General features: G+C 42.8%; 1 protein-coding gene across 2 annotated transcripts in view; it reads left to right on the top strand.

Moving 5' to 3' along the window:
- BZW1 (basic leucine zipper and W2 domains 1) overlaps positions 1–26,228 on the top strand; it is a 33,468-nt gene extending 7,240 nt beyond the window's left edge. Inside the window, exons 2-12 of one of the 2 annotated variants that reach the window (XM_073633240.1) lie at positions 6,469–6,544; positions 14,723–14,899; positions 16,807–16,901; positions 17,980–18,045; positions 18,154–18,289; positions 20,656–20,765; positions 20,878–21,048; positions 21,231–21,377; positions 24,146–24,284; positions 24,879–25,001; positions 25,760–26,228. In XM_073633240.1, the coding sequence (XP_073489341.1) occupies positions 6,481–6,544; positions 14,723–14,899; positions 16,807–16,901; positions 17,980–18,045; positions 18,154–18,289; positions 20,656–20,765; positions 20,878–21,048; positions 21,231–21,377; positions 24,146–24,284; positions 24,879–25,001; positions 25,760–25,791 (1,260 nt within the window). In that variant the 5' untranslated portion in view covers positions 6,469–6,480 and the 3' untranslated portion in view covers positions 25,792–26,228. The remainder of the gene's footprint in view (positions 1–6,468; positions 6,545–14,722; positions 14,900–16,806; positions 16,902–17,979; positions 18,046–18,153; positions 18,290–20,655; positions 20,766–20,877; positions 21,049–21,230; positions 21,378–24,145; positions 24,285–24,878; positions 25,002–25,759) is intronic. The other variant, XM_073633241.1, reaches the window with a different exon arrangement.
- The last annotated feature ends 1,538 nt before the right edge of the window (positions 26,229–27,766 follow it).

Here is a 27,766-nt window from a genome sequence, read left to right as displayed (position 1 = left end):
CCTACTTAGTCAGGCTCGCTCTCCCGTTCTCGCTCTGGGGACATGCTGTGGGCGTACGCCTGCTACATTGTCTTAAAGAGCCAAAGTACATTTACGATGGCTCGCCCAGGGGAGCCATCCTGCCACAGTATAACGGCGGCTGGTTGGGAAGGGGTTAAGAGTTGTAGAGGCAGAATTTTTTTTTTTTTTTTTATCAACGTATCAGTATAAAAAAAAAAAAAAAAAAAAAAAAAATTCTGTGAGCAGCAGCCACTCAGCACCCCCTAATTACCAGAGCCCCATCACTCTCCAGCGATGTCTGGGACAATTCTCCTGATTGGCTGAGACACAGCAGCGATGCCATTGGCTCCCGTGGCAGTCAATCAGGGCAGAGGGGGGCTCAGGGCTCCGTGTCTATGGACACACGGAGCTGTGACTATGCTCCAGTGTCCCCATAGGAAGCTGCTGACTTTGGGTGCACTGAATAGGAGGGAGGGGCCAGGAGCAGCAAAGAGGGACCTGAGAAGTGGATGGTCCAGGCTTCTCTGTGCAAAAGCAACTGCAGAGAGTTAAATATAACATGTTTGGTGTGTGCCCCCCCCCATCATAAACGCATGGAAAGTAGGTTATATGGGTTCCGATTGCATAGTATACACCAGTGTTTCAGTTCCAGAAAAGAGAGTACAACATGCTGCTTTTTTATTTTCTTTACTTTTCCTGCACAGAATTGTACTGGAACGCAGTAAAAAGCATCAAAAATGCACCAGACCCCAGTACAGTTTGAATAACAGGAAAAATAAAATGCACCAGAGCAAAATGCGATTATAAACACGCACGGAGGACATGTTTGGTGTGAATGGGCATTTAGCCCTTCTATGGAGGGTCTCAGGAGTGCACTCACTTTTGCTCTCATGTGACCCATTGGCCGCCATCAGCTGATATCCTAGATCGGCTCCAGGCTCTGGAAAGATTCCGGCTATATTGTTGGGATTCACCCAGCTGCCTGATTGACAAATGGCTCCACCTCTCAACGCAGAGTTGGAAACTAGAGTCAGCTGCACCCGGCCTCTCACCAGCTTGGCACTCCAGTGAGCGTTGAAGGGGCACAGCAGAAATTGGTGACGAGAAGTGAGTGACTAGTGGTTAGGTGATTGATCAGTTCTAAGAGCCAATTTGGAACAGCTGCATGCAGCATCACTCAAGTTTGCAGCATAGAGGTGAGTGTGTAAGTAAATTTTCAAACCCCAAACTTCTCCTTTAATAACCCATTCACACTAGGAACTGTACAGAAATGCTATGCGGTTCCTGTGCAATTTACATGCAGTTCTGTACAATGCTATTTCAGCCCTGTTGATTTTGAGTGAGCTAAAATAGTGCATGCAAACGCACAGCAACCGTATCGCATGGTACTTTTGTACCATGTTTGCAAACTCACTGCATTTGGGGTGGTTACTTTGCACTGACCCCTGCGGCAGATCGCAAAGGCAGTGCATGAAGCCGCACGGGAACCTGGATTTCCCGTACTGCATTTGAATGTGAATGGGCCCGTAGCTGAATAGTGCCACACACAAACCGTGAGCTGGACTGCTATGCGGTTGCAGTATGCTATTGCAATAGAAAGTCTCTCATTGGCTAGGAAGCCAAATGAACATTCAGTAGATGAGTGTCCCTTCCTGAATGCCTGGCAGCTACTGCTTGACCACCCTGAAAAGCAATCTACCATGGACCACTTTTCACAGGGGGATAGAGAACCTCTTGTTTGAACAAGCTCTGGAGAAATGTGGTGGTTTTATTTTAATTTTATTTTTTTTGCACCTAAGTTTTCGATTGAATCTTTCCATTTATCACTTCCTAATTCCTCACCTAGGTGGAGATGATGCGTAATTGATGTATATCTCACACAAGTGCAGACTGCTGCAGCTCTATAGAACCTGTTGGAGACCAGATCTCTGCCAGTCTATGGGCCATGCACAGGCTTGCAGTCTCTCTGCACACAGGTTTTTCTGGATTTTGTGCAGGCATGCTGTGGGATTGTGCCAGGTTGCATAGACCCATTACTCGCCTGCTCCTGTGGGGGGATCTTGTGTCCGGATGGCAGCCTTTGGAGGAAGTTGGTTAGGAACACTTTTGGCTGCCAGGAGGCGAACGCTGGAGCCTATGGACGTGTGTGTGTGTGTGTGTGTGTGTGTGTGTGTGTGTGTGTGTGTGTGGGGGGGGGGGGGGTTTTTTTTTTTTTTTTTTTTCCTTTTGTACAGTTGTCTGGTAGTAAAACAGTAATGGTAGGTGGTGGTGAAGTTCCTCTGTTTTGTATGCCCCTCAGTCACATCCAGGGTACAGCTGTCTTGATAAGACTGAAATAGATAACTGGGTGGAAACTTGTCATTTTTGCTTCCCAAACCTCCATCAGTCACAGGTCATGATGACCAAGCAGTATAGAGGTACTGCCAAACACTTTTACACAATTGCTGGTAATGTACACGAGGGATACTAAATATAAGGCCTTCTGGCTTTTTTTTTTTTAAGGTTTCATTAAGTATGCCCACATGTGACATGTATTCTAGGGAGGGGCTTTAGCCTAGTTTCAGACTAGTGCAATCTCAGACATCACATGTGATTCACACCTGCACTGCAGGTGCCAATCACATGCGATGTCAGCAATGCAAGTTCACACAGAAAAAGGTGCAGGGACTTGTTTTTCTCCGCACTGGAATCTGATCGCATGGGTGTTCTCACCCATGCATTCCGATTCCTGTACAAATCCAGAGTTTGCACTGCTATCCGTGATCTGTTCTGGGGGATATCATTAACATTGTATTGACACCCGCAGCGGTTTGAAGAGGGCAGTGTGAACTGCTTGTGGGAGATAAGGGATACGGGAACCAGCGCTGGTTCCCGCATCCCAATAGTCTGAACTTAGGCTTAAAGTGGAACAAAAAAGGGTCCACCAGACAAGTAACCTTTTTTTTGCATAAGAGACTTATGTCTTTTCTGTAATATAGGATACCTGTGCTCTTTTTTTTTTTTTTTTTTTTATCCTTTCCCCCTTGGCAACCTGTCAAACAGCCTCTGATTCTGAGCATGCTCAAGCCTACCACCATCTGTATATTGCCAGGGCTTACAATAGTAAATCCTCAGGGGTATGGCAGGCCAATTGTCCGCTAAACATCTGATGTCACCCATTTACAGGCAGAGGTATGGTTTAAGTGATATATTGTTTGTTAGGCTTTCGCGGTTCTTGGAGGCGGCCTCATCTGCCAATCTTGGTTGCAGAATCTTTTTGTGGCTCTTGTGATCACTCCCCACACACTATGGTACGGCCTTTGGATGATCACACCCAGCTTATTGAAGACCGTGTCCCCATATCCCCTCCACCACTCTTAAAAAAAAAAAAAAAAAAAAAAAAACAAAAAACAAAAAAAAACCTAGATGAAGTGTGCAAAAAAAAAGCTTGGGGGAGGGGATTGCTAAATAGTCCACCTTTACCTGACCTCTGTAGTGCAAGGGGTGATGACATTTTTCTAAGATGCCAGGAAATGCAGAGTGGGCTAAACGTCACAATAGTGCTGTGGTTTCGTGCAATTTGATTTACTCTGCGTTCCCAGGCCTCTTGGCACAGGAGGGTGACTTCGCCTCCAGTGCTACAGAAGGTGGTAAAGGTGAGAATGTATTGCCTTACCCCCAGTTTTTTGCACTTCATGCAGTGTAGGTGGGGGGGCATTTAAATAAACTCTGCCTGAAGTGCTTTAGCACCCAAGCAGATGTGAAGACATCAGAAGTAGTTGTAGATCTTGCACATTAATCATGTTTATGGACATATCGATCCCTGTCTGTAAACAAAGGCGTATTATCTCGTTATTGAAGTCCAAAGATAAAAAGGTTGCTCTGTTTTGGCAGGGCAAGTAAATGCGGGATTTCCGTGTTGGTCAAAGCCCCTATAAAGTGACCCTGGCACAGATTGGGGCAATTCATACTGGACATACTGAGAGAATGCAGGACTGCCTAACTTTACATGCTGTATTGTAGTGTCTGTGCCTGCATACTGGCATCAAACAAGACATCCTTATTGAGACCTGCCTAATCCAAAAATACTGCAGCTGCCTCATAGGTGCCCTCATATACCTATTGCAGACTCCACCTCCCACCTATTCTTATTGGCCCATAACTGGTGGGCTGCCTGATTGGCCAGTATGATTTTGCCAGAAGCAGTAAAGTCGTTGGCAAGCTGTGCCTGTTTAATAGCTTCGCTCTGGGCTTTAACTGTAGACCCAAGAACTGGAACCAGGTATGTTTGGGTACCTTTTTAGGTGTATACAGTTTATCTGCAGCTGGTTCTTTTTGACAATTTCTCTTTTAAAATTCTCCATTTGATCACTGTTAATACATTGAGAATTCATGTAGTTTATGGGAAAATGTAAGACGTGAGGTCACCTTTCACATCTTACTCGAGGTGAAGTCAAAGTAAAGCCAACTAAACAAGGAAGATATACAAAAGTGGAATTTTCAGGGGGGAACGGGACCTGTGTTTGACAAGTCCCCTTCCCCACTTCCAGAGACAGTGCCACAGCGAAGCTTGCCCTCCCCCTCTGCCACTGGGCCATGTAGAAAGCGCAGTGCGCTTCGCGAATGTGCTGTAGGGAACCAGCTGTGCTGACATCGTGGGTTCCTGGACAGGTGTGTCCATATACTAAGTCAGCAGCTGCAGTATTTGTAGCTGCTGACGTAAAATTTTTTGTGGGGTGGGAGGACCTTTAATTTTTAGACTGAATATTCAAGTTCTTCCATAGAGACAGTCACAACTGGGCTTAAAGAGATCTGAGTTGGGGATTCTAAATGAAAGATATCATTTATTTATTTTTTTTTTTTTTTAACATGTTATAATTACCTACTCGGTGCAATGGTTTTTCAGAGCAGCTCTGATCCTCCTTCTGTTCTAGGAGTCCTTGACAGTGGTCCTAGCTAGTTCCCCCTAAAAGTAAGCCTGTCTATTCAGAGTGGCTCGGCCCCTTGCACTTTGTTCTATTGAGATGGGGGGGGGCCACACAGACTATAGAAAAGACCTGTTTGTACAGTAATCCAGGTGTCATTTGCTCATTACCCAGCTCATGGTTTAGTAATTAAAGCCAGTGATTGTCCACAAATTATCTGACATGTCACTTTGGCAGAATTTTGATTTAAATAATTGACTTGCCTCAGAGGAAGCCAAACACTGATTGAAATTCACCCTGTTCAGTGTATGGCCAGCTTAGAGGAGCGCCAGTCTCTCCCCAAAAAAAATGAAGTCGGCAGCTGCTGACTTTAATATAGGGACACTTACCTGTCCAAGGATCCAGCGAAGTCCTTGCCCGGGCCATTTCTCCAATCGGCTTTGGGGCCAGACGCTGGGATCTTCAGTAAGGGAAACTGGCAGTGATGCCTTCCGGCTTCGCAGCTGGTTTCCTACTGCGCATGCATGAGCCGTGCTGCGCTTTGTGAATGGTCCCACAGACTTCTGGGACCTGTGATCTCCACAGGTACCCCCCTCTGTAAAGCATTGCACCAGCACTGATGCCATGCAGGTCTCCTGTAAACCTGACTCTGTATTTGCTTCCTCCTCATACAAGGAAGCCGATACATTCTTACTGGAAGCATGAATGAACTACCATGGGCGCTCCACAGCGCCATGGTAGTTCATTGAGAACTACAAGCTGACAGCTGCCAAGGGACTTGTAATTTTCAATTCGCAGAAAACTGAATAAGTGACAAATGAGGAGCCCCACACGGCCACATGTTTGTTAAAATTTTGACAGCTAGCGGGGAGGAGAAGATCCTCCACTAGTGCTCACAGTAGGGGGGGGGGCGGTGCTTTTATAACATGTTGCACCCCGAATATGGGTGTAACATTTAATTTAAAGGTGAACTTATCCTTTAAGAGATCAGCTGATGTAAATTCTATCAGTAAGTCCCCTTTCACACCGGTGCAGCTTGTCGTGTAATTTGACATTTTCAAATCGCAGGGCACATCACACCTTATTGTTGGCAATGGAACAGTTCAGATCGGGGGTTAATCTGACTTTGTGGCGCCGTGCTGACTTGGGAGAAATTTCCTGTGCTATTTTTGCGATTTCGGGTGCGACTTACATAGACATCTGACGTAAACCCCCACATATACCCAGTGAAACAAATCCTCCTACTTAAGTTTTTCTATTACATGATTTTTAGCTTTTGCATAGCATCCTAACTTTTTTGGAACTGGGGTTGTAGTTTGTAAATATAGTGGGGAAAAAAAGTATGTGAACCCCTTGGAATGAACTTGTTTTCTGCAGTAATTTGCCATAAAATGTGATCTGATCTAAGTCACAATAGACGAACACAATTCAAATATAGCGTATTTTGAAAGGAAATGCTGTTTGCATGCAAACCAATCACCGTATAATTATGTATTTACTTTATGTGGGTAAGTAGAACGCGTTCCACATAATGTTTCTAATCCTAATTGTCTTTATTTTGCAGGGCAACTTTTTTATGAATAATCAAAAGCAACAAAAGCCAACGCTATCTGGCCAGCGTTTTAAAACCCGAAAAAGAGGTAATGTGATCATCGCCTTTATCATTACATGCTACGTTATGCAGGCATGTCAAATATTACAGTAACCAAAGCTGTGTGACATCTTCAAAGCACATTATGTCTATTTGGGGCCAAGGCTTGTTTTATGGGAATTATTGAAGTGCTTTCTAAAGAGAAAAATATTGCAACTTACAATGCTTCATCCCATATAAGGCCCCATTCACGTGTCATGCGACTTTGGACCCAAAGGCGCATGACAAGTCACACACCAATAAATACTGTTCATATTTGCACCTATAACCAAATGCCTGCTACACCACGATCATCCAGTTCTGGAAGGGTGTTGTATGATGTCCTCCCAGAACCGCATATGGGTATAGTGCTGCATGACTGTGCAATTGTCATTCAAAGTGTGACAGTGCTGAAAGCTAAAAAAAACCTGGGCAGGAAGGGTATAAAAATGTCCGGTAGGTAGTTTTTTAGTTTCTGAAAGCACATGGCCAGTGAAATAAAAATAAGGTGCCACAGATTTTTGGGGCCTGTTGATATTTTTGTGCAAATGTTTACCAAAACAATGATTTTGCTAAAAATGCACTAAAATCATTATTGGCAGATACTAACATGGTAAATTTTACAAAATTCCTTCTAAATATAAAATCTAAACCTGTATCGAGTTAAATATTTTTCTAAACTGTTAAATTGCGCCTTTTTGAGAAATAGTGAAAATTGAATGTGTGCCAAATTCTCAAATCTGGAGGTTTTAAGTTTTTCCTTTACAGCTTTCGGTTAAGGACCAGGCCTCCTTTTTAGCAGAAAAGGAAAAAAAATTACTTGGAACCCCCAAACATTTATACCTAACCCCCAAAACCCTAGAGAATAAAATGGCGGTCGTTGCAATACTTTCTGTCACACTGTATTTGCGCAGCGGTATTTCAAGCGCACTTTTTTAATTGAAAAATAAGACAACAGTAAAGTTGGCATAATATTATATATTTTTTATCGTGTGAAAGATAATGTTACGCCAAGTAAATTGATACCCAACATGTCGTCCTTCAAAATTGCGCCTGCTTTTTAACCCTTAAAAATCTGCATAGGCGACATTTAAAAAATTCTAAATTCACAAAAAATTCACTTAAAAAAAGTAATTAAAAAAAAAAAAAAAAAATTGGCCCTTTTTAATAGCTATGGGCAGAAGTGACGTTTTGACGGAAGTGGTTAAAGACTCCTCCAAATCATATATTTTCTGAAATCACATGGCCAATAGAATAAAGGTGCTACTTATTTTTAGGGCCCTGCGATATTTGTGCGAATGTTTATCAAAACAACATTTTTGCTAAAAATACACTAAAATCATTATTGGCGGATTCATACATAGCCAAATTTACAAAATTCCTACTAAATAAAGCTAACACCTGTATTGAGTTAATAATGAATATTTGTACATTTGCTCCCAATCTTGACATCCATGTGGGTGCACAACCTAGCATGCAGACAGTATGAACTCGGGGACATGCAGCTAGACTTACATGGATGTCAAATTGGGAGCAATGGCTGTTCATGCATTTGCTACATCTAAAATTCCATTAATGGAACACCTGTGCATCTCTGTACAGGTAAACATTGCCTTGCAGGGGTGTATGCCCTGAGTGAACAAGGCTTTAGGCCCCTTTTTACATGAGCAAATGGCATGTGTCCCTTTACACCCGCCTGCATCCTATCTGCCAAAAGCAGACTGATGGGGAGCTGTTCCACCATCCGTCTAGCAGATCGGATGGAAACAGACAAGGTGGTTTTTATATAGAGCTTCCCTTTTGACCTGCGACTTATGGGTCGCGGGGCTGATATGGGGCCGGGCAGAGGCTGGAGATGAGTCTGATCACAGCACAGGCAGTGTGAACACTCCACAGGCAGCAGCACCAGCATGTCGGAAGCAGACGCTCAGCGACGCCAGCTCCAGCCATCCGTAGGTAAGGGCACCCTGGGGAAGGGCGACCAAGTCCCTTATTTTATAGAAGGGGCTTGGCACTCCCCATGGTTGTATCTGTGTGATGTCTATGGGGGTATTGATTGGTGCGTGTGTTTTTTTTTTGTTTTTTTTTTTTTTTTTTTTTTTGTGTTTTTTCAGAAAGCTACAGAGAAAAAAACATGCATAGCTCTAAGAGTGCTCCTCCTGTAGGGATACCCTAGGGGAGGCTTGGGGGAAAAAATTTTATGTAAAGAGTTGGGGTTAGCAGCATCGGTTAAAGAGTTGTACTCAACTCTTCAGTCTTTCAAAACCTCGTTTTGAGGGTTTACAAATTCCCGCTAATACCTCACCTGCAACACCGCGTACAGCCCTGCCTCTGGCACAGGGCTCTGCACCTTCCCAACCTATGCCCACTGCTTCAGCAGAGGAGACTGCCGGGGCTTCCAGAGAGGAGGCTAGGGAGGAACCAGACAGTGCTACCTCTGGTTCTCAGGATGAATTGGAGGGAGAGAGTCGGGATGGGGAGTCCAGGAAACTCAAGATACAAACTGTCCCTTGATGAGGTAGAGGACCTTTTGGGGGGCAGTCTATAGCACCCTGGGTATTCAGGTGGACCAGATGTATAAGGGCTTGGGACAACAGAAAAGGTTTTCCCAGTTCACGAGGTCCTGGTGGAGACAGTCAAAAAGGAATGTCAGGATCCTGAGCAGAAACCCTTCTTTTCCAGGTTCCTGAAAAGGAGGTTCCTGTTTTCAGATGACCCTGCGTCAATCTGGAACAAAAGTCCTAGACGCAGCATTCTCGCAGGTTTCCAGACACACAGATCTGGCATTCGAGCATTTAGGGGCTCTGACAGATACCATGGACAAGAGAATAGATTCCCTTCTAAAATAGACCCGTGAATCAACTCTGGGTAATCTGAAACCAGAGATGGCGGTCACAGTGGTGGCTCATTACCTCAAACACTGGCTTACTCAGATTCAAGCCCACATTGAGGCAGGTACGGCAAGAGACAATTTTGTCATCCTTTCCGACTATTTTGCAAGGGGTAGCGTATATAGCGGATGCTTCTGCTGAGTCAGGTTACATGTCAGCAAGTACCGCTGCACTAGCCAACTCAGCCAGGAGGGCCCTCTGGCTCAAAACATTGCCAAGCAACATTGCCTCTAAAATTAAATTATGTGGCATTCCGCTGACTGGGGACCTTCTGTTCGGCCCAGGCCTGAAAGCGCTATTTGACCGCACAGCCAATAAAAAAAGCTTTCCTGGTGAAACGAAAACCCCCAACTTGGACCAAGAAGGGGTTTTGTCCACAAAAAAGGGGGGGACCTCAAGCCAGTAGGGGAAAAGAAGACTTGGGGGGGGGAGGTTTGGGGTGTGTTTGGTTTTTGTTTTTTTGTTTGTTTTTTCTTCCCTTCCCCTCCTGAGCAGCCCTTAAAAGCCAGTGACAAACCGGTCACAGTAGGAGGAAGACTGGGGGCCTTCCTTCCACAATGGGAAGTAATTTCCCCCACCCAATTTATCCTGGGGATCATGAGGGGGTACTGCCTAGAGTTTACAGAGCCCCCTCCATGGCGAAGCCTAGTCGTGCTTCTCCCCAGATGTGCTGCAAAAGCAGAGGCTCTCCCGGTGGCATTAAAGGAACTAGAGCAACAGAATGTAGTTTGCAGGGTCCCTAAAGGGGAAGAGGGGGGGGGGCTTCTATTCACATGTTTTTGTGGTGAGAAAGCCCTCAGGAGGTTACAAATTCTAAACCTCAAACCCTTGAACAGATCAATTGCCTACAAAAGGTTCCAGATGGAGTCTATATTTAGTCAGGGCATTACTACCCCAGAACTGTTATAAAAATTCGTGTGTGTGTGTGTGTGTGTCGCGCGCGACCATTCATCTGCAGTTTCAGGCACTGCCATTCGGCCTATCCTCGTCACCAGAGTATTAACAAAGATCATGGCAGAAGCAGTTTCTTTTCTGCCACTCAAGAGTATCAATTATTACTTACTTGGAAGATTTACTCATCTTTGCAGTATCTCCAGAGCAGCTAATCAGGGATCTGAAACTAACAAAGGAAACCCTGACAGGCCTGGGATGGCTGCTGAATCTGGAAAAGTCCAGTTTAATACCAGCTCAGCGAATCTCCTATCTAGGATACCTGCTGGACTCAACACAGCTGAGAGTCCCCCCCCCGGCAGAATCCTCCCTCCAAAGTCACAAGCAGGCATTAATAAGGGCCGCTATGTCAACCCTGGGTTTACTGACCTCTGCCATCCCGGCCGTCCAATGGGCAGGCTTACACTTCCGTCCCCTGCGGGCCTTTGTTCTAAAGGTGTGGGATCACAGAGGAGTCATTAGACACCCTGCTTTCAGTTCCTTTATCAGGCCTCTGGTGGTGGAGGAAGCAAATAAATCTGTCATGGGCGCCTGTGGATCATTCCAGTGTCCAGAGTGATTACCACAGATGCAAGTGGCAGAGGCTGGGGAAGCACACTTGGGATCTTGGCTGGCACAGGGGACGTGGAAAAAAAGAGGAACTCAATAGGTCATCCAACTGGAAAGGACTAAAAGCAGTTGGATTGGCACTCAAAGCCTCCAAAGGGGAACTCCTGGGCCAACATATCCAGGTGCGTTCCGGCAACTCCTCGATCATTGCTTATATAAACAAGCAGGGTGGCACGAGCAGCGGAGTCTGAGTCTAGTGACAGGGATCCTGAGCTGGGGGGGTGATGGGCCCCCAGAGGTGGACCTATTGGCTTCAAAGGCCCCATGTTTCTTACTAAACGGATGTGAAAATGCTCTAGGTGTAGATGCCCTGACACAAAGCTGGCACTACAAAACTTGCTATGACTTCCCACCTCCAGTTCTACTTCCAGCTGTACTAAGAAAATTTCAGTTAGAAAACCACCTCTCTAATCTTAGTGGCTCCACACTGGCCAAAAGGGCTTGGTTTTCGATCCTCAGGCAGTTGGCAGTGGAACCCCCCCTGGCTCCTTCCACTTCGAAAGGATCTCCTATCACAGGGCCCAGTTCTGTCCCTGGGTACACCGCTGGAACTTAGTGGCCTGGCTTCTGAGGAGGAAATACTAAAAACCAAAGGGTTTTTCTGAACAACTAGTAGCCACCCTCAATAGTAAGGAGACGCACCGATTCTACCAAAAGGTTTGGGAGCACTTTAGAGAATGGTGTTTAGAGAACTCCTTTAAGGTGTGGAGCCCTATAGCAGTCTTGGAGTTTTTGCAATGCTGGGCAGATAAGGGACTAGCCACCAGTACCCTTAAAAGCCAAGTCTCAGCACGTATCTAGAGAAATCCCTGGCCACCAGCCTCCTTTTGACCCTTTAGAAGATCGTGCTCTAAAGGACTTGACTTACAAAACCGTTCTTTTTTTGGTGGTAGTGACCACTGCTAGAAGGGTTAAGCAAATAAAAGGCCCTCTCATTTAGACACCCCCCCCCCCCCTCCTTTTTGTTTTTTCAGATTGAGTTGTTTTTAAGACTGATCCGGCTTTTTTACCAAAGGTGGCTTCAAGATGCCATAGAAGCCAGGAGGTAATTTTGCCCACTTTTTGCCCTAATCCTTCAAATGAAAGGGAATTTAGGTTTCATACTTTAGACATAAGGCGATGTATCCTACGGTATTTATAGCTGGCAAAGAGTTTTAGAAAGTCAGTTTATTTTGTTTGGAGCAAGGAGGGGGCAGAAGGCATCTAGACGCACCATTGCCAGATGGCTCAAGGTAGCCATTGGCCAGGCCTACAAACTGACAGGTAAAGAGGCTCCCATGGGAATTAAAGCACACTCTACTAGGGCTATGGCAGCTTCGCAGGCGGAAGGAGCTGGAGCAACGCCAGAGCAGATTTGCAAAGCAGCAGTATGGTCCAGTTTTACCACCTTTGTGAAACATTACAGAGTGGATCGGGTATTGGCAAATGAGCAGGCCTTTGGGCAAAAGGTTCTGCAAGCCGTTGTCCCGTCCTAAAGTGGTAAGTGCTCGCCTAGCCTCTCATTGTGGCTGTCCTGAATGATGGGGAGGGAAAATTAGAGTTACTCTTACCGGTAACGTCTTTTCCAGTAGTCTTTCAGGACAAGCCCTAGTTGCCCACCCAAATTTTTTTTGGGGGGTCTTGAAGACCTAAACGCAGGCACAATAGTAATGTGTGATGGTATGTTATTAACGTGTTCTTGTGTCTCCCCAGCTGACCGGAGGTGCTCTAGAAAAAACTGAGGCTGGAAGGGGGAGGTGAAAATTTATGGGTTTCTGGCGCAGTGTTTCCAAAGGAAGAGGAGGAGCCAAGGTCTCTCATTGTGGCTGTCCTGAAAAACTACTGTAAAAGACGTTACCAGTAATTGTAACTCTAATTTTTTTTTCCATGCGACCTCCCCATAGAGAACAGCGGGCTGTGTCCATGTCTGCTCTGCATCAGCGGAGCGGACAGGAACCTGCCATCCGCCTGCTTAACGGTTGCCTGCTGAGCACGCGGATCCGCTTGATGGGAGTCTGCTCCACGTGTAAGGGGCCTTACTATGTGGTTTGGTGTCGGGTTTTTTGTTTTTTTTTCCTTTTGAAATGTCGGAGGTCTTTTTTGGTGTTGACTAAGGTGGCAGGGGGACATGTATTGATGCACCGGAAGCCAGCGGGAAAGCCAGAGTAGGGTGGTGGTGGTGGGGGGGGGGGGGTTTAAAAGGGATGCGAAAAAAGCGGGGGAGCCTTTTTTGGAGGAAGGAGTGGTGGGAGGTGGAGAAATAGGGAAGCGGTGGCATTGGCAGGGATGGGTCACATTTGAGGTGAGTCTGCTGAATAATTCTGCTATAAGTTTGACTATGCGCCTATAGTACAGGAAGGAATGCAGGTCAGTATGGCGTACGGAAGTGGCCAGCTGGAATCGGTGCTGTAGGTCCATAGCTGGCAGTGAAAGGGTTAGACCCCTTTCACACTGAGGAGCTCAAACTGCCCATGAAAGCCAGGTGTTTTTGTAACATTAGCGAAGCACTTTTTTTATTTTTTTATTTTATTTTTTTTTTTTTTACCACCTAAGTGTGAAAGCATCCATTGAAATGAATAGGAAGCAGTTGTCAAGCGCTACTTTTAGGCCCCTTTCACACTGGGGCAGGGGAGGTGGCGGTAAAACTGCGCTATTTTTAGCTGCAGTATTCGCCCGCTAGCGGGGTGGTTTTACCCCCCTGCTAGCAGCCAAGAAAGGGTTAAAACCACCGCAAAGCGCTGCTGCAGCAGCGCTATGCCGGCGGTATAGCCGCGCTGCCCCATTGATTTCAATGGGCAGGAGCAGTGTATACGCCGCTCCTTTACCGCTTCAAAGATGCTGCTAGCAAGACTTTTTTTTTTTTTTTTTTTTTTTTTTTTTTTTACCGTCCAGCCAGCACACCGCTCCAGTGTGAAAGCCCTCAGGGCTTTCACATTGGAGACACACTAGGGGCTCTTTCAGGGTGCTTTGCAGGCGCTATTTTTAGCGCTGTATCGCCTGCAAAGCGCCCCAGTGTGAAAGGGGTCCTTAAAGCAGAGACCATACAGGATAAATGGGTCATTCCCAACCCCACCAGTTCCTCAGTGGGGAGCTATTAAATGTCAACTGCACCCAATACTGGCATTTTTTGGTTTTGTGTGGTTACTGAATCATTAGCTGACTCCTTCCCTCCCCCCAATGGTGACAAGTTTGTGAACTGCCACACCATTACAAAGCATGGTTGATGGTTACACTAGTCAGTTTCTTTCTAATGCATGTCAGTGTTGGATGGATCTGTAGCCATTTCTGTCTTGTTCATAGCATGGTGAACCTGTTGGCATCTAATGCTACGTTTGGTCTTTAAGTGTTTTGAGACCTCAGAATGGTGGGGTTGTGTATCTGGCTGTCAACCCTCGCCTCTATCTTCAGGTCTACAAGGACCAGACTGCACAACAACCTCCCCCCTCCATCCTTAGTTTGAACAAAGTGGAACAACTATTTAGTTGAGGAGCATACTTGGGCAAAATCCAATGGTGTAGACAATTACAATAGTTTCTGGTCATTTTGATCACCTAGTGTCATCACCTGCAAATAGTAATGTGTACCGCCAATGGAGTGGGCTTTGTGTGGAAGGTTTGTGGACACATTCTTGCATAATTTGAATGAAATATCCACTCCTTTGTGCTTTGTGGTTTGTTTGTTTTTTTTGGTTTACAGAATGTAAACCTTTTTCTACATAGGAGAAACCAATTTTTTTTTTTTTTTTTTTTCTTTTTCAGATGAAAAGGAGAGGTTTGACCCTACCCAATTTCAAGACTGTATTATTCAAGGCTTAAATGAAACTGGCAACGACTTGGAAGCAGTAGCAAAATTTCTTGATGCTTCTGGAGCAAAACTTGACTACCGTCGCTATGCAGAAACACTTTTTGACATCCTGGTGGCTGGCGGGATGCTGGGTATGCAAGCGCATAAAATTGTTGCTGTCAAACATCTTGTCCGCTATTCTCACTACTGGCAGCTGGTCTAACTACATAATTGCATTTCAAAATGGTGCTGCAGTAAGAAATGATACCTGGTAGTGGTGCTGTAGTTTGTGCCAGAACTGACCAAAGTCAGTACAAAAACTGACTTCACATCTGATCTTGCAATAACAAAAAGGCTCCATTGTACAACGCTCCTGCATTAATTGAATATTTTTCACATAAACACCATTGACAACCTGGGTGTTTACATTTTTACAATTTCACTGCCATCGCACCTGCTTCATCTGCTCAAATTCAGCTGACCTTGCTTCTACAGGAACACTTTTTTTTTTTTTTTTTTTTTCCCCCCCTTAGTTGAGGCTGATGCATATTCTTCATATTTTTGTTAAAAAAATTGCAATAAGCATTTGTTTTGCGCAAAAGTTATAGCGTCTACAAAATAGGGGATAGTTTTTATGACATTTTAAATCGTGACTACGACATGGCTGACAGATCGGACACTTTTGGCGTGACTTTGGGACCATTTACATTTTATACAGCGATCAGTGCAATTAAAAATGCATTGATTACTGTGTAAATGTGACTGGCAGTGAAGGGGTTAAGTGTGTCCTAGGGAGTGATTCTAACTGGGGGGGGGGCTGTGTGTGACACGACACTGATCACCGCTTCCGATTACAGGGAGCTGTGATCAGGGAGAAGCTTGTTTACATCAGCATTTCCCCGTTCTTCCTCTCCGTGAGTCGATCACGGGTATCCCCTCGGACATTGAGTCTGCGGGACCCGGGATCACACTCGCAGAGGTTGCAGCGGGTGCGCTAGCAAATCGCTTCTTAAAGGGCAATGTACAGGTACATTAATCTGCCTGTAGGTGCCCTTCTGCTGACATATATAGGCATGAGCCAGTCGGCAAGCTGTTAAACAGATGGGAGGTAGTTTGGGGATACTAGTCAGGAGCAGGCAGTATTCTGATTGGATGCAGGCGTCATTTTTATGGAAAATTTTTTTTTTTTTTTTTTTTTTTTTTTTTTTTTTTTTTTTTTTCTCTCTCCTCCATCTGGTTCTTTTAATGAGTCGTTTGCAAAAATGTACTGTTAAGCCAGTGGTCCTGACCATCCATAGAACAAATGTGACCAGAAATGGCACTGTGAAATACACTGGCCAATTAATCTGCCATGTAGGATCAAGTCTGTTAGGGCAGTGGTCTTCAACCCTGTCCTCAGGGCTGACCAACAGGCCAGGTTTGCAAGATAACTGAAATGCATCACAAGTGATATAATTTGCTCAATGATTGCAGTATTGTAGCTTGCATCTCCCCAAGGTAATAAAACCTGGCCTGTTAGTGGGCCCTGAGGAACAGGGTTGATGACCACTGTGTTATGGCATCGGCTTTCAGAAGTACACCCAGAATTTCCATGTGTTGATACAATGCACTTATGCGTTGGACTCTATTAGAGCAAGCAGTGCACTGACTTCTGTTGGCTTGTTGTATCTAGTGCTCATTCTCACACGTGCAAAATGTTTACATATCTTACTGGCAGCAAAATTCTATATAAAATCTTGTCCTTGGACATATAAAATTTTGTGCTAATGTTGCATGCCTGCATACGGAGCCAATGGTTCCCTAATTACTTGGCTGCAGGTGGCTATTAAGGGCCAATGACATACATTTAACACTGTATGCATTTAAAGATTAGCACATGTTTTATGTGTATCCTTGTGCATGAGCCCTTAACTGGCATTCATTTTGTTGTAGTGGTTTAATGTCTGTACATATTTGCACGTGGCACTCCAACATGTATTTGCTCTTCCAATGTGCATCTTGTAATGGGCTGGGAACATTGTACTGCATTTGTTCTAATTATGCTAATTTATTCTTGCAGCACCAGGTGGCACTCTTACCGACGACGTGATCCGTACTGATGTTTGTGTGTTTTCAGCACAAGAAGATCTAGAGACCATGCAGGCATTTGCTCAGGTAAATCTGAATCTGACGAGGCCCAATGTCATATTCAACAAGTGCTTTAGGAAATATGTTGCAGGCAGAATATATATAAATAACCAAAATTAATGGAAACAGCAGCCGCCTAAAATGATACCTCTAAAACTAGAAATAACAGTGCTGAAATATTGATAAAAGCCTAAACAAGCTAATGGCAGCGCTAGTAAAATTGGTCATACACAGAGCAATCTAAAAAAAAAAATAGATATAGTCCGTATACACTTTATATACGGACTTTATAATGCTGACGTAGATAATTCTGAATGAGTCCTTTAAACGGTCTATGAAGTGTGGTCATCGAGGATAGCTGCATTCATTCTATTCTGTTTCACATCACATGTGCTCGGAAGAAAGAGGGGAGGTGTGCAAAGAAACCCCTTCTTGTAGAAACTTTTACTGGATCCAAACTTGATTATGGCATGTAGTCATAAACCATGGGAATCACTGTCAGTGGGCGATCAGCTTCCGAATGGTTCAGTGTTTGCTCAGGTAAGGTATTAAAATCCAAACAAGCTTTGCAGAACCCTTTAAAAAGGCTGTTAAGATTCCCATGTCTACACAGCACATTTGGTGTTTCTGTAACTGCTGTTTTAGCATATTACATTACAGCAGGTCTAAAAGTGATTTGGCAGCACCCTTTGTATTGGGATATTGAATCTTGTAGCATCAAAAAGCTGGATGGCTGGCACCACTGACTAAGTTTATATTGTCAGGCAATGATGGCCAATAGAGCCCATGTATGCTGTACTGCTGGAAGAATGTAACCATTACACAAGCCTTTCATGCATAAGGACTGCTAAAAATGCGAGTACTTGCTGTAAAGAGTCTGTGCTAGTTTTTGTTGACCGAGGCCTAGTAGTGGGGAAGGGTTAGAACGATGGCTTTCTTCTTCTTCTTCTTCTTCTCTTTTTTTTTTTTTTTTTTTTTTTTTTTTTTTGCATAAAAAATAAACCATTTTGTTTATTCTTTTCTCTAATCTGAAACCTGAAGAGGTGTGTTTAACAAATTCAAGTGCAAACGTTTAAATCACGTATCATTGTTTTTTACTCTTTAGGTTTTTAACAAACTAATCAGACGTTACAAATACCTGGAGAAATGCTTTGAAGAAGAGGTCAAAAAGGTATACTTTTTTTTGTTTTGCTCTTTTTAGTAGCGCCCCTACCCCCCCCCCCCCCCCCCCCCCTCCTTCTTCCTTAAATGTGTGCATTTTAAACTCTTCTCTTTCCAGCTGTTTCTGTTTCTGAAAGGTTTTTCAGAGTCTGAGAGGAATAAGCTGGCCATGCTTACTGGTGTTCTTCTGGCCAATGGGATTCTTAATGCATCGATTCTTAACAGTCTCTATAATGAGAATTTGGTAAAAGAGGGTAAGTTGTTCTGAGGTTTGCACTGTTAGATTAACTGAGGGTAACGAATGAGAAAGTTGTCAATTCTGCCTATGGGGTAAAAAAGGTTTACTCCCAGAGGGCTTTTCTGTACCACCTTTTAACCTCCCCTTCCCTTTTTTTTTTTTTTTTTTTTTTGTGGCAGTTAACTTGGAAATCAATGGAGTCTTGTATTTAAAATCTGGCTGCTTTGGTGCAAGTACAGACAGCCTTTTTTTATTTTAGACACTTTTCAGGAATAGATTGCTGTGTTTTTTATGAAATAAGTTTGACGGCTGTCACAGTGCATAAAGTGACTAACAGTTCTGCAACATGTTCTCTGTGCTTTGTGGATTTCCTCTCAACGCTCCAGACATGCATGTACATTGGTTCTGTCTAAATTGCCCTGGTTTGACAATCTAAGTGTGCCTGTGATGAATGTCACCATTTGCCACAGCAGCAGTTACAGCACTTTAAGTCCTGATGAACCAGACAAAATTTGCTTAGTTGGTGGCCCTCTTGGCAGAAGCAGGGTACAAAATTTTTGGCCAAGCAGCATCTACATCTAATCGCATGTAGGCACGGTTTGGGTATTTTGACCTCAGGAGAGTTACTTTGTGCTATTAGGATTTGGATAAATTGAATCCAGGACTATATATAGTGAACCTGGATTGTCAGTGGCCTGGTATTTTGGGTAAGGATTACACAATTGGTAGTCTCTGATAGTTTTGAAGGGACAAATGGAATAGTTAGAGAGCAGATCAGGATGACAGCTGAGCTTATTCCATACCCTGCAGCTCATTATAGTTAATGAGTTTGAGCAAGAGATGAGTCTGGAGAAGGCCCGAGCTCAACCCTTACAGCTGACTACTACCATGCTTTTGGTATATGGCATATCCCTGCCATATACCATTCTTTTGGTATATGGCAGGGATATGCAATTAGTGGACCTCCCAGCTGTTGCAGAACTAAAAGTCCCATGAGGCATAGCAAGACTCTGACAGCGAGCAGCTTGACACGCAGAGGCATGATGGGACTTGTAGTTTTGCTGCTGGAGGTCCGCTAATTGCATATCCCTGGTATATGGCTTCACTGCATGTGAAGCCATATACAGTGCCCTGAATAAGTATTCATACCTCATTGACATTTTCCACATTTTGTCATGTTACAACCAAAAATGTAAATGTATTTTATTGGGATTTTATGTGATAGACCAACACAAAGTGGCAGATAATTGTGAAGTAGGAGAATGATAAATGGGTCAACTTCTTTCTTGTGTACATTTGTATTCGGCCCCCTACAAAGTTTTGATTGTAGAACCACCTTTCGCTGCAAGTCTTTTTAAGTATGTTTCTACCAGCTTTGCGCATCTAGAGTGACATTTTTGCCCGTTCTTTACAAAATAGCTCAAGCTCTATTGGATGGAGAGCATCTGAACAACAATTTTCAAGTCTTGCCACAGATTCTCAATTGGATTTAGGTCTGGACTTTGACTGGGCCATGCTAACTTGTGAATATGCTTTGATCTAAACCATTCTATTGTGGTTTTGGCTGTATGTTTAGGGTCGTTGTCCTGCTGGAAGGCGAACCTCTGCCTCAAAGTCTGCAAAAGACTTGAGACAGACAGGTTTTCCTCTAAGATTGCCCTGTATTTGGCTCCATCCATCTTGCTATCAACTCTGACTAGCTTTCCTGTCCCTGCTGAAGAAAAGCATCCCCACAACATGATGCCATCACCATGTGTTTTCTGCCACACATAGCTTTTGCATTTAAGTCAAAATGTACAATTTTGGTCTCATCTGACCAGAGCACCTTCTTCCACATGTTTGCGAGAAACCCATGTGGGGGACACATCAAGCGGGACGACTTATGGCTTTCTTCTTGCCTCTCTTCCATAAAGGCCAGATTTGTCGAGGGCACGACTAATAGTTGTCCTGTCGACAGATTTTCCCCCCTGAGCTGTGGATCTCTGCAGCTCCTCCAGAGTTACCATGGGCCTCGTGGCTGCTTCTCTGATTAATGCTCTCCTTGCCTGGCCTGTCAGTTTAGGTGGACGGCCATATCTTGATAGGTTTACAGTTGTGCCATACTCCTTCCAATTTCGGATGGTGGATTGAACAGTGCTCTGTGAGATGTTCAAATCTTGTTTGGTGTTTTTTTTTTTTTTTTTTTTTTAAATCTAACTACTCCATGCACTGGAGTAGACCTTAAAAAAATAAAATTTACACTCCTTGCATCCCCCACCCCTTGAAACCATTGTGGGAGGGGTTGTCAAATGATTGGATTGTAGACTATTGTGTGAAATACCTTGACATGGCTAAATGTGTTTCAAATTTTATATACTTTTTTTTTTTTTTTTTTTTCGTCAGGTGTTTCAGCTGCTTTTGCAGTAAAACTATTTAAATCCTGGATCAATGAGAAAGATATTAATGCAGTAGCTGGAAGTCTTAGAAAAGTGAATATGGACAATAGACTTATGGTAAGACAGCTATTTCTTATAATTTTGTGGCAAGAATATCACGTACTGCCAGACTGCTATACATGATCTAAATATCCCTGCTTTGCTCTTAACTGTTTTAAATTAATTCTAGGAACTATTTCCAGCAAACAAGCAGAGTGTAGAACACTTCACAAAATACTTCACAGATGCCGGATTAAAGGAATTATCAGAGTATGTCCGGAATCAACAAACAATAGGGGCTCGTAAAGAGCTTCTGAAAGAGCTGCAGGAAATGATGGCAAAAGGAGAGCCTCTTAAAGAGGTAACTACTTGACCATATTGTAATGTGAACTTGTTGCTCAGAACTCTACAGAGTAATTAGACCTAAATTGATACCTGGCCTCTTAATGGCTTGGTGTTCTACAGTCCTTGGTTATGAAGCTACATTTATTTTACTGACTGCTTTTAAAACAAAGCCTGTGCACTTTCCCCACTAACTTTCAGATCAGTATATATGTAAAGGAAGAAATGAAGAAAAACAACATCTCTGAGCAGACTGTCATTGGTATCCTGTGGTCCAGTGTGATGAGCTGTGTGGAATGGAACAAAAAAGAGGAGCTGGTTACAGAGCAAGCCATCAAACACTTGAAGGTATCTGTCCAAATAAAACCCATTTCTCCCTGCAAAAGTCCCCAAAAATACCTGTTGCTCCTCAACTCCATCTATTGCCGCTTTTCTTGATGGTGTGGCAACAATGCTCCTGAACTTAGAGCAGAGTTGCAATTCCTATGTAAGCTGTGTCTGCTTGCACTACAGTTGGATGGGAAAGTTGCAGGGGCGTTACAGTAATTCGCAAGACATACAGGAAGATTGACTGACTGAGTCCTGGTTCGCTTATATGCGATGAGAGAACCAGCATGATTCCTGTGCAAGTTCCCGCAGTGCATATGATTTGCAGGCAGTTCACACTTCCCTCTGCGAACTACTGCGGGTGCCCAGTAGAAAGTTAATGACGCCCCTAGATCGGATCGTAGTGCGAACTGTGAAATGGCGCAGGATTCAGATTGCATAGATGTGAAGACCCATGCGATCTGATTCCAGTGTGGACCAAAGAAGGGTCCTTCACCATTTTAATGCGAATGTGACTTCAGCCATACAGTCTGCACAGCAATGTGACTTGCATGCAACATCTTGCATCACAAAAGTGTCAACCCATCCTGAAGTCACTTTTAGTATGCCATAAGTGCTCTGTGGTTAGCTGAAATGGCCCTGGTCTCTAAAGAACTGAAGAATGGAGGACACAGGAGTGAAAACTTGATGAGGGAATCTCCTAAGTGGGGGCAAATGACAGCAAAGAATTTTTTTTTTTTTTTTTTTTTTTTTTTGTAGTCTTAAATTACGTGCCGTTTTGAAATGGTTTCCTGGCACCAGAACAAGCTATTATGAGAAAGCAGGCCAACCATACTGCTGTGCACAACACATGCTGTGCATTGTGGTAAGCAGTGTTAAAAATATCAAGTTTGGGTTTTTTTCCTGCCTTTTTGAAGTAGTATAAGCTATCTGCCCGTTCCATTTACGGCACTGCAGTGTATATATCCCTGGGTGGCTGGTGGGAGGAGACCTCAACACTCAGAGCATTGACGCCAATAGGTTTACGCAACTGTTTGAGGGAATTCCTCACGTTGTCAACTCTTGCAGCAGTCATCCAGGACTCGGGTATAAGTTCATGTGACTGTTGGTAAACAAGTAAACTAGTTGCGCTGTTATACAAACTGGTATTCGACATTTGTAAAGTAAGAGGGCAGGCAGCATTTAAAGCTTCCTGGATAGCTTTTTCTTTAGAGCTGTGTGTGTGTGGCCAACCAATTCAAAATTATTTGACTTTAATGCAACAGTGTTTAAATGGGGCATACATGTTTCTGTCCTATTATGGGCAATTACAATCATTAGGAAATACTACTGTTCAAGATATTTGGCTGCTTTAAACTAATGCTTTTTGTCAGCCAAGCTACATTTGGCTCTGAAATATAACCACATACAGGCTGTATGGCTTGGAATCTTTTGTTTAGTTTGTGTAAAATAGATACATATAGATATGTTCAAAAGTTTTAGGCAGGTATGAAATGGTTTTTAAAATAACACTTGTTTGAAAGCATTCTTAATTTTTTTTAAAATTTAAAAAAAAATTTTTTTCTTTAGCAAACAGTAAAATATTATCAAATCCAATATTTGGTGTGACTACCCTTTTGGCTTCAAACCAGCATCAATTCTTACTTGCACAAAGTTGAGGATTATGTAGGATTAGTCAAGTGTATGATCGCTTTATACCAAGCAAGTCCTAATCATCCATTTCTTATGTAGGTTGAAACAGACCGCTGTGTTGGAGGCTTAAAATAGGATGAGAAACGGCTACTAAAGTCAGCCATAGACTGTTCGAATCTCAGCCGGTTTAGCAGAGACCGGCTGAGTTTTGACATGGTTCCCCATGCCAGCTGTTCCAGATGTCCAGCAGTGCCGCAGAACTGACACAAAAAAAAAATGTGTTCAAGGTATGTGTATCTACTGTTCAGAAGTAGTCTTCATGGAAGACTTTTGGCCAAAAAGCCATACCTCCAACATATGGAAACAAGGCTAAGTGACTCAGCTACATGAAAACATAGGAACCGGGGTGCAGAAAAATGGCAGTAGGTGCTCTGGACTGAGGAGTCAAAATTTGAAACCTTTGGCTGTAGCAGAAGACAGTTTGTTGGCTGGAAAGTAATACAGTAAGTGGTTGCGCTTTCTTGCAAGTCTGGAGCTGCATTTCTGCAAATGGAGTTGGAGATTTGGTCAGGATCAATGGTGTCCTCCATGCTGGGAAATACAGGCCAATACTTATCCATCATGCCATACTATCAGGGAGGTGTGCGATTGAACCCAAACTTATTCTGCAGCAGGACAACAACTCCAAACATACAGCCAGTGCCATGAAGAACAATCTGTCTATCCTAATGTTGTAAAGCACTGCAGAAACTGTTACCACAATATAAATCTCATACAAGTATAATTCTTTAGTGTAAAGAACAAGGAGTCCTGGAAGTGGTTTGGCCCCCACAGAGCCCTGACCTCAAGATAAAGAGTCCTGTCTGGGATTACATAAGACTGAAATTTTGAGACTGCCTACATCCACAGAAGCGCTGAGGTTGTTCCAAACATCTTGGAGAACTAACCGATCTGCTGAGTGCCTTCAAAAATCATGTGCAAGTGTACCTAGAGGAGTTGATGCTGTTTTGAGAGCAAAGAGTGGTCACACAATTTTTGATTTATATTCTGTTTGTTTGCTTTCCATTTTGTTTAATAAATTTAACACTTCTATTTCTGAAATCTTCTTCTCTTCCCCCTTTTTTTTTTTTTTTTTTTTTTTTTTTTTTTTTTTGTAGCAATACAGCCCTCTCCTTGCTGCCTTTACTACACAAGGTCAGTCTGAACTGACTTTGCTGCTGAAAATTCAGGAGTATTGTTATGACAACATTCACTTCATGAAATCCTTCCAGAAAATTGTGGTGCTTTTTTACAAAGGTAAGCTTGGTAGTTTTTAGGCTTCAAGCACATGTACATTTTGAGGCTCAAACATAAAATTCCTGGTGCTTTCCTGCACATGGGAAACAGCAGGTGGTGCATACAGCCAGCCATATAGAAGTCAGTTGCTGTAATCATCGCCAAACCTGTGCATAGAGCATATTTTTCTTAAACATATGCTGTGTATGGCAACAGGTAAATGCTAATGCAGAGGAGCATGTGTGCATGAGAACTTGTGCACTGTTTTATGCTCTCAATTTTTGATGTAACCTCATGCGGATATGAAACAGATGTTTACAACTTGATATAAGTTCCCCCCCCCCATATTTACTTATGAGAAAATTGTCCTAGTATCATAATTGCACCAAACCATTGACTGTATGGTAACTATTGGTGTTATGTACTGTACAATATAGCACATATGGGTTCATAGACATGGAAAATTCTTAACACTCCCATCCTGCTCTAAGGGCGAATTTCCTTGTTTTCTTGTTTGTACTATAACCTGACACTTGATGTGCATGCAATAAGTGGCTCAAGGGCAAATTGAAAGCCGATCTCCATTTTTTTTTTTTTTTTTTTTTCTCTTTACAGCTGAAGTTTTAAGTGAAGAGCCCATTTTGAAGTGGTATAAAGATGCACATGTTGCTAAAGGAAAAAGTGTATTTCTGGAACAGATGAAAAAGTTTGTAGAGTGGCTTAAAAATGCAGAAGAAGGTAACTACTGTGCAAATGGTACCTGCCCTTTTTTTTTTTTTTTTTTTTTTTTTTTTTTTTTTTTGTAGTAATTTGTGTTACATGTCACATGCTTTATAAGCAATGTATGCATGTAGAATTTCTTTAACACATGCATTACTGCATACATTTTGTTAAAGCAGCGGTGTTTTACATCTTTTGATTCCAGCTTGGTAAAAATGCGACACTAATGCTCTGTCCAAAAACATTGTCAAATCCACAATCCTGCAACAGCTATATATAGTCTGAAGGCTTGTGATGTCTGTATGGTATAGCCTTCAGACTGTAGGCAAACTTCTGATGGTCTCATGAGCCTGTACAAGGAAAAAGGTGGTTCAAGGTTAATGCTATAATGCAATAAAGTGTTTAGACTTAAAATTGAATTTGTATCTGTATGAGTTATTAAATAACCACCGGGAAGCAGTTAACCTTTTATATAAAGGAAATATTAAACTGCCACAAGGTAAAACTAGTTGCCTACCTAGGCCCCAAACTATCCCCTTCCAACTATTCTGGGGGGACAGCACCACCTGCACTGTGAAACTGGCAGCTATAAAATGGGCACAAGCGTATGGCTACTATTGCAGCCATACGTTTGTGCTTAACCCAGCTAGGTAAATACTACTAAAGGTAGCAAAGTTTTAATAGATTTGTAAATGGCAGTGTAGTCATGGCTGTTCTAATTGAGGCATAATGCAAATACTTTCTTTAAAATTATTTTATTTTTTTTTCCCCTGCAGAGTCAGAGTCTGAGAATGAAGATGTTGAATGAACTGTCAATAGTATTGCCAGTAAGCAAACACAGGAGCTGTAGATTAAAAAAGTCATACTCAATTATGTGTCTTTTCTGGTTCATTACATCCTACCTCCTGTATCAAGCATGATATAAGGGCTTTCATCACTTACTTTTTTTTTTTTTATTTTTTTTTTTTTTTTCCCCTCCTTATCCCTTTTTACGGTCATGTTTTTAGTTTTAGAAGAAACCATGTTTTAAGTAACAATGCGTTGTCCAAATTCCATGTCCTGGATTTTTGTTACCCTCTACCTCCTGTATTTTCTACTGTAATAATGTAATTTAAGGCCTTTCAAAATGTAACAATTCGTTTTATCCCCCGGTTTTCTATTAAAAATAAAGTTCAAAATCACTATGATTTGGTATATTTGTTATGGAAAAATATTTGCAAATTAAATGCCATATTCGACGACCAACTGTGGTGTTTTGTGTTTTTGTTTTTTTTTCCATATACTATTCAACTGTGATCGTGTGTGTGTGTGTGTGTGTGTGTGTGTGTGTGTGTGTGTATTCAGTTTACAGTGAGGGTCAAGTCAAGCAGTTGACATAAATGGAAACAGTTTCTCCTGCCCAATGCTTTTGTAGTTTATTGGTTCAGGCACTTCTGCCAAGCAGACCATGGGCATGCCACCTGGTTGTTGATGGAGCGAACACTTTATAGTTGTTTATGCCAATCGGCAATTGTTCTTTGTACAAATTTAGTGCTATCTGACATTTTTAAAGTGGGATTTCAGGAGGCTGATCACCACACTACAATATGAAACTTCTATTTTTATTTTATTTTTTGGGATGCAGTAATGTATGCACTGCTGCTTTTACTCCTACTTCTGTTTTGTGGCCCTGATATCGGAAGACAATGCAAAAGGAATAAAGAATGTTGAGGCAGTGTTGGAGGAAGCTGCAGAATATTTCTCTCCCCCCACATTGTTGCTATATTAACCACTTCGGCTCCAGAAGATTTTACCCCCTTCCTGAAAGGAGCACTTTTTGCAAATTTGGCAATGAGCTGCTTTAATTAGTAATTGTGTGGTCATGCAACACTATACCCAAATACCCCCCCCCCCCCCCCTGCAAACACTGGAATTTACACAGCTTTTAGTTTTTAACCACTTGCCAACCAGCTGCCGTCATTATACTGCGGCAGGTTGGCATGATCCCACGAATCGTCGTAGCTATGTCAGGCCCTTTTGAGCAGCATGACAGGCATGCACCCGCTGTACAGCAGGGGTGCTGAATGTCGTGACCGGCAGTCGCGATGACCGCTGGGCACGAGAGTCAGAACAGGGATGTGTGAACTCACACTTCCCAGTTCTGTGAGGAGAGAGATTTCCCAGCTCGTAGGAACTCACAATCTCTCATCTCCTATATTCAGTCCCATCCCCCCACAGTTAGAATACACAGGGAACACCGTTAACCCCATGATCGCACCTTAGTGTTAACCCATTCCCTGCCAGTGAGATTTATACAGTAATCCGTGCATTTTAATAACACTGATCGCTGTGAAATTGTCAGTCGACCCAAAAATGTGTCAAGTGCCTGCCATAATGTTGCAGTCTCAATAATTGCAGATCACTGCTATTTACTAGTTTAAAAAAAAGCCATAAATCTATCCCCTATTTTGTAGATGCTATAACTTTGGCACAAACCAATCAATATATGCTTTTTGATAGACTATATTAAAAAAAAAAAATGGAGTATGTATTAAATTACTTATACTCAATTTTTTTATGTATTCTACATTATTTTTTATTTTTTTATATCGGCCCAAACAGAGGAAAGATTCGCTTTTTTTTTTTTTTTTTTTTTTTTTTTTTTTTTTTTTTAAAGTTGAGACTATTTATTACAGCAAAAAGTACAAAATATTTGGGGGGGGGGGGGGGGGGGTCGCTTTTTTGTTTATAGCACAAAAAAAATACAAACCGTAGAGATGATCAAATGCCACCAAAAGAAGGCT

This window comes from Aquarana catesbeiana, linkage group LG06, assembly GCF_042186555.1.
Source record: "Aquarana catesbeiana isolate 2022-GZ linkage group LG06, ASM4218655v1, whole genome shotgun sequence".
NCBI lineage: Eukaryota > Metazoa > Chordata > Amphibia > Anura > Ranidae > Aquarana > Aquarana catesbeiana.
This window is presented reverse-complemented; position numbering and strand designations above follow the sequence as displayed.